The 8721-nt window shown below is 44.6% G+C and overlaps 1 protein-coding gene across 1 annotated transcript; it reads right to left on the bottom strand.

Moving 5' to 3' along the window:
* Window positions 1-5709: 5709 nt before the first annotated feature.
* LOC110692216 lies at window positions 5710-8413 on the bottom strand. Its single transcript, XM_021869216.1, has 5 exons — window positions 8360-8413; window positions 7146-7431; window positions 6901-7074; window positions 6520-6817; window positions 5710-6438 (listed from the first exon to the last, which is right to left on the bottom strand). The coding sequence occupies exons 1-5, from the start codon at window positions 8411-8413 to the stop codon at window positions 6312-6314; spliced, it is 939 nt and encodes a 312-aa protein (XP_021724908.1). The 3' UTR covers window positions 5710-6311.
* Window positions 8414-8721: the final 308 nt, after the last annotated feature.

Genomic DNA, 8721 nt, shown 5'->3' with positions numbered 1-8721 from the left:
GAGCAGCTCATGCAGGAAGTTCGCAAGACTTAAGAAGAGCTCGCACAGCAGAAAGCGAAGAACGCATGTCTCATTGAGGAGAGCCAGAAGACTGTCGATACCCTCAGGAAAGAGTTAGACTCCGTCCGTAGCAACGTGTTAGGTTGGCGTCGCAATACCAACAACATCCCCATATCATGATGAACCTAGACTCCGAAGACGAATCAGATGCTGATGAGGAAGACGAAGAGGATAATGCGGAGCGCACCGATCAAGAGGATGACGACAAGGCAAATCCGACAGCTCAGCGAGGCCCAGATCCCAAAGTTGCTCCGCCTGCTAAAGAGGCTGTAAATGCGCCAGTTTTAACCGTGACGGAAGAACCTGATGGTTTCGCTGCGTCGCCCTTCGTGGAAGAAATAGCGATGGCTGACATCCCCAGAAGGCTCAACATTCCTCCTTCGGCGACGCTCTATGATGGAAGCACCTGCCCGTTGGAGCATGTCAATCATTACAAGCAAAGGATGTGGCAGTATTCCATCCCCCGCAACCTGCTCGAGCCAGTCCTCTGCAAATCTTTTGGAGCTACCCTTACAGGGCCTACCCTTGAATGGATGTGTGATATCAAATGAGGTTCCATTACTAATTTTCAAACTTTGTGTAACAGTTTTTACTGCAAGTTCAACAACAATTGCAAAGTTGAAAAGCAGACGAGCGACCTGTACCGCGTCGTCCAGACAAACGGTGAGTCCATCAAATCGTACTTCAGCATGTTCAACAAGGAAATGATCGGTATCTAAGAATATGACGTCCGAACAGCCATGAAAGCCTTCAAGAGAGGATTGTCGCTAGATATGGAGCTATACAAAGAGCTAACCAAGTACCCTTGCACGACCTTTGAAGAAGTCAGGACTCGCGCCCTAGCCTAGATGCGACTAGAAGACGACATCGCTATTAGAAAAGGCATCAAGCCCGCAACTGCCGCTAGCAACAAAAGGATCGATAGAGGGTCCAATGACAAGAAGAACTGGCGTCGTAAACCCTATGACAGGCCATCTAACAATGCACAAAGCTTTGTTGACGGGTCCCAAAAGTAAGATGCCGACGCATACCCCGATATTGCTAAATACGGATTTTGCATCGACATCGAGGGCGTGGTGAATGCCCTGCATTCCTTGGGTGTCGTCACCCGTTGGCCTAGGAAGAGCGACAGGCTAGATGAAAGTAAAGAAGAATCCAAGTGGTGCGACTACCATAGTAATCATGGCCATCGTACTGAAGATTGCAACGCCTTAAGGAAAGAAATATCCTTCCTCTTGAAGAAAAGTCATCTAAAGGAGCTAATGGGAAAAGGCAAGTCAAGCGACAAAGAGACGTCGTCCCAGCAGCCTCCTAAGGCCCCGACAATCACTAAGGTAGTCAATGTTATCTCTGGTGGATCCGATATTTGTGGACTAACGTACTCTACAGCAAAGAAAATAGCAAAAACAGGTACCCCCGAGGAAGCTGTTCCAAAAGATGCAAGATCAAATTAAGACAAAGCTCTGGAAGCAATAGTGATCTCCTTCGACGATTGCGACTTGGGAGACTACCGTGAAGAGCATCATGATTCATTAGTGATATCCCTTACCATTGGCAATTGCTTGCTGAGAAGAGTGTTAGTTGACGGAGGAAGCTCAGCCAATGTTCTCTTCAAAAGTACCTTAGAAGACATGGGAATTGACACCATATACGTCGTTAGAAAGTCAATTGTTCTTGTAGGTTTCAGCGGAGAAGCCCTCAATACAAGTGGAGAGATCGTGCTGCCTACATATGCTCAAGGCGTCAACCTGTCAACGAACTTCAATGTCGTTGATTGTCCGTCGGCCTACAATGCCATCATCGGTCGACCTTGGATCCATAGGATGAAAGTCGTCCCCTCGACATACCATCAGACAATCAAATTTCCAACTAAGTGGGGCGTGCAAGAAATCAAAGGAGAAAGGCAAGAAGCTAGAAAATGCTATAGTTCTACCTTGAAGCCATCCAAGAGGACGGTATAACAATTACAGCAGGGACCAGCGTCAGAGGAGCCCGACGAACAAGCAATAGACGAAGTGGAGCTAGATCCCAACAAACCAGAGCAGACCGTCCGAATTGGGGCGTTCACTCGACCCAGGTATAAGGTTTGAACTTATCAAATTTCTTAAATCTAACGCAGATTGCTTTGCTTGGTCGCATGAAGATATGACAAGTATTAGCCTCGACGTAATCACTCACAAGATAAGCGTTGACCCAAACCATCGACCAATCAAGCAAAAGCGACGAAAGTTCGCACCTGAAAGAAATCAAGTGATCAACGACGGAGTACAAAAGCTGATCGAAACAGGAAAAATCAGAGAAGTCAAGTACCCTGACTGGCTAGCAAACGTCGTGGTGGTCAGCAAAAAGAATGGAAAGTAGAGAGTGTGCATAGACTTCATCGACTTGAACAAAGCATGCCCAAAAGATCCATTCCCCCTGCCTCATATTGACACAATGGTCGACGCAACTGCTGGGCACGAACTACTCACCTTCATGGACGCATATTCAGGGTACAACCAAATATTGATGCACCCGGAAGATCAAGAGAAGACATCCTTCATGACGAACAAAGGAATATACTGCTATAAAGTCATGCCTTTTGGCTTGAAGAACGTAAGAGCGACGTACCAAAGGCTCGTCAATGAAATGTTCAAATATCAACTAGGAGATACGATGGAGGTGTACATCGATGACATGCTAGTCAAATCAAAGAAAGTCAATGATCGCATCAGACACCTCAAACAATCCTTCGACGTCCTAAGACAGTATGGTATGAAAATAAATCCTACTAAATGTTCTTTTAGTGTCTCTGTAGGAAAATTTCTAGGTGTACATCGTGACCCAGCGAGGTATTGAAGCAAGTCCTGACCAAATCAAAGCCATAATCAACATTCAATCCCTAAGGGACGTTAAGGAAACACAAAAGCTGACAAGACGCGTCGCAGCACTAAACAGGTTCATATCCAAGTTGTCCGACAAATGTCACCTATTTCATGACGACTTGAGAAAAAACAAAGGGTTTGAATGGACGGAGAAACATGAGAAAGCTTTACCTTGAAGCAGTACATAGCATCACCGCCACTCCTTTCCAAGCCAAAAGAACATAAAATGTTGCATTTGAACCTAGTCGTAAGCACAACATCAGTCAGTGCAGTCCTCGCAAGGGAGGACGACAACCAGCAGTTACTCGTCTTCTACGTCAGTAAGTCTTTGCTTAACGCAGAGACCAGGTATTCATCCCTTGAAAAATTAGTACTTGCTTTGGTTACAGTAGTTAAAAGTTACGTCATTATTTTGAAACCCACCCAGTGGTGGTGCGAGCTAACTTTCCTAACAAGTCTGTCTTGCGTAAACCAAAATTAATAGGTAGAATGGGCAAATGGAGTGTCGCCCTAAGCGGGTACGACATCAAGTACTTACCTAGGACGACAATAAAATTGCAGGCACTAGCAGACTTTATGGAAGATTTCAACCCGGAGTTGGAGCCATTAGCCACCCAAGAACTGAAGGAAATAAAACAGTGCATGCCAAGAAGTAGTTTGGACGATGTTCTGCGATGGCTCGTCGAACCAGAGGGGCGTCGGGTTAAGCGTCGTGCTAAAATCGCCACAAAGGGATATGATCGTACAATCCATTTACTGCGACTTCAAGGCAACCAACAACGAAGCAGAGTACAAAGCATTAATTGCAGGCATGACCGTCGCGTCAGACCTAAAAGCAACTGGTGTGAACGTCTATAGCGACTCTCTACTCATCGTTAGTCAATTGAATGGAGAATTTGCAGCTAAAGGCTTAAAAATGACGGGCTACTTGGAGATTGCCAAGAGGAAAGCAAAGTAATTAAACCCATTCACAATCATGCAAGTCTCAAGAGACAAGAACACTCAAGCTCACGCCCTAGACTCAACACTCAGAAAGTTTCCCTTCGGCATCATCCCTCTGGTCAACCTATAGAAGCCATCGGTCGACACATCCCAGATTTCTGATGTCATGACGATAGACGCAACCCCCAATTGGATGACGCCAATAATTAGATACTTGAAAGACGATGTCTTGCCACACAATCATCTTGAAGCAAGAAAACTCAGGTATAAAGCATCTAGATACACCATATTACATGATGTACTACGACAAGCGACAAGAATTCTTACAGGAACACCACAATGTAGAATGCGGGAACCATTCTAGAGGTCGCAGCTAGGCAAACAAGCTTCTACGAATCGGCTACTCTTGGCCAACCATAAAGAAAGACGCGGAAGCTTATGTTACGAAGTGTGACCGTTGCTAGCGTTATGGAGGACTGACGCACAAGCCACCTGAGATGCTGCACCCTACGTAGTGCCCATGGCCCTTCATGAAATGGGGGATGGACATAGTAGGAAAGCTACCAGCAGCTCCTGGACAAAAAGTCTTCATGCTCGCACTAACGGACTACTTTTCAAAGTGGATCGAGGCTGACTTGTTTACTCAGGTACGTGACAAAGAATTCATTTCATTCTTATGGAATAACATAATATGCAGGTAGATTGTCTGTGATGACATATCACAGTTCATAAGTGACAAAACAAGACGATTATGTGAGAAATGGAATATCAAACTTTGCATGTCCACACCAAGATACCTCCAAGCCAATGGTCAGGCCGAGTCGAGCAATAAGACGATCATCAAGTTCTTCAAGAAGCGACTTAAGTCTCCCGTCTATCCTCTGGGCAAACATGCGACCCCTAGAACATCAACTGGACAAACCCCATTCTCTCTTGTTTACTGGTGTGAAGCAGTCTTCCCATCTGAAGTACGCATCCCAACAACAAGATACGGTCTCATGACGACAGTTCAAAACAATATAGAACTGTCGGCCGACCTTGATACTTCAGAAAAGTCAAGGGAAGCAGCATACGTCAAAATGGTAGCACAATAACAAATTGTCGCATGAAGAACGACAAAGCCAAAGTATTCAAAGTAGGAGATTGGGTGTTAAGGAAAGTCTTCCAAAACACCAAAGACCTAACAGACGGCAAACTTGGCCTGGCGCGGGTAGGACCATACCAGATCCTCGACGTCACAAACTCGCAGGTAAAGGGCATACAGGCTTATGTCCAAAGAAGGTAAGATCGTTCCTTGAAGCTAGAACGCGACGCATCTTAAACTTTACCACTTCCAGGTAAAGAACCAAGGTACAAACGCTCGATCTTAAGTCTTAAGTTCTTTTTGTTAATTCAATTTTACATTTTGAACAACGAGCACTAACTTAGGCATCGAAGAATCGTTGGCAAAAACGTCTACGACCAAGTCTTAACGCCTGTTTTGTAGAAAACATAAGGGCTTCAAACGCCAGAATTGGACGAGACACGACAGAACGTTAGTCACGACCCAAGACAAGTCAGATTAGGACGAGACACGACGGAACGTTAGTCACGACCCAAGAAAAGTCACTGCCATGGAAAAAAAAAATTCTTATTATCGACGTCAACTTTTGGCCAACTGACGTGCGACATCAGATATTGGGGGCAACACCCATGTATTACATAAGTACTAAAGTCTTCAAGTTTTGCCTAAGCATCAAAGTTACTAAGTGTAGCAATTAATAACAGGGCAAAATTCGCACTTAGAAAATTTTTGTGAAAGTTTCAAAAGTTGTACTCTTTTTCATAAAGGTTGTACGCATGATATTCAAAGCAATAAAACACAAAACATTCTTATATATACATGCATAGCATAAGTGTTTTGCAGGAACAACTAGTTTAACAAAAAATTGATTGTCCCATGACAACAAGCAATAGACAACTAGCAATAGCTATGAAAACAGGAAATCATTCTAAGTACTTAAAGTACGAAATAAACCTGGTCGTCCCACGACGACTAGTAAAGAGTGCATAAAAACAGGAATTGTTCAAAGCAAATTAAGAAAAACAAAGTTCTGTCAACGCATCAAAAGATAAAGACAGAAGAAGTCAGGCGTCCTCCACAGGAACTCCATCCCCAACAACAGCTTCAGCATCCTTGACACCAGAAGCTCCACCAGTGACCACCTCCGTCGACTCAGCAGTGGAACGACCATCATCTCCAGTATCCTCAACCTCAAAAGCTAGATCCGCCTCTGTACCAACAGAGGAAAAGTAGATGTCCAGCTCCGCTTTGGTGTCCTCCTTTGTCAAACGATCAGCTAGGAAACGCTTCAGAAGCTTGGCACGAGCAGTTAACTGATCCAAGCACTTAGGGTTCGTGGCATCTTCGCGCACCTCCTCGACAGTAGCCTCCAGCTCAGTGACCTATTTGCTCCTCTCCTCAAGGTCCTTCTTCAGCTTGGCCACCTCACCTTCTGCGGTACGAAGCTGGCCCCTAACAGTGGTAATGGTCGTGCAAAGACCATTCGTATCGCCAAAAGATCCTGAAGAGCTTAAAAGAAGCGCGACCAGAAGCAGTCAGACAAGCCACTCAAAAGTTGAAGAACAAGAAACACATTTTGGCAAGACTTACATTAAGCTGAAGTGACACAGCTTCACTGACGATCGTCCCGAGGAGTCATTTTGCCCAATCGCAACAGCAGGAAAAAGAAGCCTTTCAACAGTAGGCCACAAAGAAGAAGACATGGTGTCGCCCGACAGAAAGTCAGCCGGTACTTTCAAAGCGTAATCATGCTCCTTGGGTGCCTTAGGAGGTATTTCCTTAGATCGAGGTAAAGTTCGAATCTGAAGCGGTTTGGTGTCAAGAACTCTGACATCCTTATCACTAGAAAGGGTTTGCTTCCTTTTCTTGGACACTTCAGATTGACTACCTGAGGAACGACAAAAGGACCAAGACGAGCGTCGGAAATCAAGAGGCAGTCAAAGAAAACTGCAAAAGAAAAGGACCTCTCACCTAATGCCATGTCGTTATCACTATCTTCTTGTTCTTCTTCCTCTTCCGCATCAACACCAGAATTGTCAGCAACGATAGGATGAACGAAGTTTTGATCTTTCTTCAAAATGCTCAAAACAACCTCTACTCTGCGTAAACTCTTCCTCCCAGGAGTCGCAACGCCAACGTCCACCTCTGCATCAAAACAAAGCATAAGAACACACGTCAAATAAGTAGAAACAAAAAGCGACGAGATATGAAAATACCTCTGTTGCGCCAGCCATAGCGAAGCCAATTTGCATCTTCACCCAAAGATTCCTTATCTACAAACACGTATCGGGATTTCCAACCCCGATCGTTCACTTTACCAGCCCGTTCAACCAAAGGAGGATGACTCCTCTTCAAAGTAGCAGTGCATCGGTTATTTTTGGTAACTTGAAGCTTATAAGCATGAACCAGATCCGACAAGTCAAAAGGCTCAGCCCAATCCTTCGTAACCCACTCAATCACATGAAATACCCTCCAGAATTGTGGGGCATCAACTGACCAGGGCTAAGATCTAAAACCTCCATCAAAGAACATGACAAGTGACCAAATTGATAAGTAAAGCCAAGTCTCAAGGGGTATTCGTACATTACTACATGCCCTGAGGACAGTTCTCAGGTCTTTTCGCCTCTCGAGGCACCAAGACCACAGCACTCCTTGGCATCCCCGCTAGAGCGATGAAGGATTCTGCCTCCTCTTCAGTCACATCACTTGAGGGCTCATCAATTTCAACAATCTCCGCTAAAATTTTACTTTCCCCCTCTTTCCAAGACCCTAAACGAAAACCTAGTTCTTTGAAATTTCGCTCTACTGGGCATAATTAAACCAAAAATTGGCAACGAAGTAAAAGGAAAAGAAGAGAAATTACCTTGCGAAGTTGATCGGAAGCGCAAGTTCAAGCTCTACTAGAGTCGCACAGTTCGCAAGCCAAACCCTTGGAGAGAGAATTTGGGGAACTAAGGTGTTTGAAAAGTTTTGAAATTTTTTTGAAAAAGATTGGAAAAAGGCACGAGCATTTATGCAGGGGTGAAAGCGGTTTAAATTACAAAGTAGTGGGGTAGTTGAGTTCGCCCACGTTCAAGACAATAAATGGGGGCAAATTGTTATGGTCAAATTTCTGCTACGACACGACATTCGACGCAAAGCGCGATTAAGAACAGCGATTGACTACCTTCAACTGATCTAGCGAAATTCAAGGGCTCTATGGAGATGGGTAGATTATTTGTTCCTATCTTGGAGGAAGATATTTTGTTGATATGGTTTGAATCAACGATCAGATAGGTTCAAGGCAAAAAGATAAACACAAGCAACCACTTCCCTATTTTTTAGGAAGGTGGACGCAAGCTCTCAAACGGCATTCCAGCTAAGGTTTAGCCCTTACAATTAGTATTATAAATAGTAGAATACGTGTATTCATTAAAAACACAGTTCATACGCATTCTACTCTCAATTCTAAGCTCTCATACTCATTGTACTCAAAGTTATTCATAGTGAATCGGTAGTCTTACACCCACCTGCAGTTTTTCCTACGTTCGGGTTTTCTGTGTCATCAAAATACCTTATCCTTCACTTGTTTTAACCTCAAGTTCATTCATTTTCTATTGTTCACTCTCTAGCCGTCGACCGTCCCAGCCATAGGTCGCCCTTAGGCGAAATTTGGCATAAACAACACCCATATGGAGGTTGTTTGGGGTAAAAATACCCCAGCCACGTGGCCCTATGGCTAAGCGACACGTGGCACCCATCCATTGGTCAGCAGGACTCCAATCCCCTGCTGACACGTGTCCCATGAACCCT

This window comes from Chenopodium quinoa, unplaced genomic scaffold (assembly GCF_001683475.1).
Source record: "Chenopodium quinoa cultivar QQ74 unplaced genomic scaffold, ASM168347v1, whole genome shotgun sequence".
NCBI lineage: Eukaryota > Viridiplantae > Streptophyta > Magnoliopsida > Caryophyllales > Amaranthaceae > Chenopodium > Chenopodium quinoa.
Note: the sequence above shows the minus strand (reverse complement) of the source record. Positions and strands in the feature narration are given on the sequence as shown.

What these genes read in the sequence shown, in the direction of transcription:
- LOC110692216 (XM_021869216.1), bottom strand. Translation starts at nt 8,413, where the DNA reads ATGAATAACTTTGAGTACAATGAGTATGAGAGCTTAGAATTGAGAGTA. An exon ending in CTATGGCTGGCGCAACAGAG is followed by an intron (nt 7,075 to 7,145) that starts GTATTTTCATAT and finishes GTTTTGATGCAG; the next exon opens with AGGTGGACGTTGGCGTTGCG. An exon ending in CTGTGTCACTTCAGCTTAAT is followed by an intron (nt 6,439 to 6,519) that starts GTAAGTCTTGCC and finishes GCTTCTTTTAAG; the next exon opens with CTCTTCAGGATCTTTTGGCG.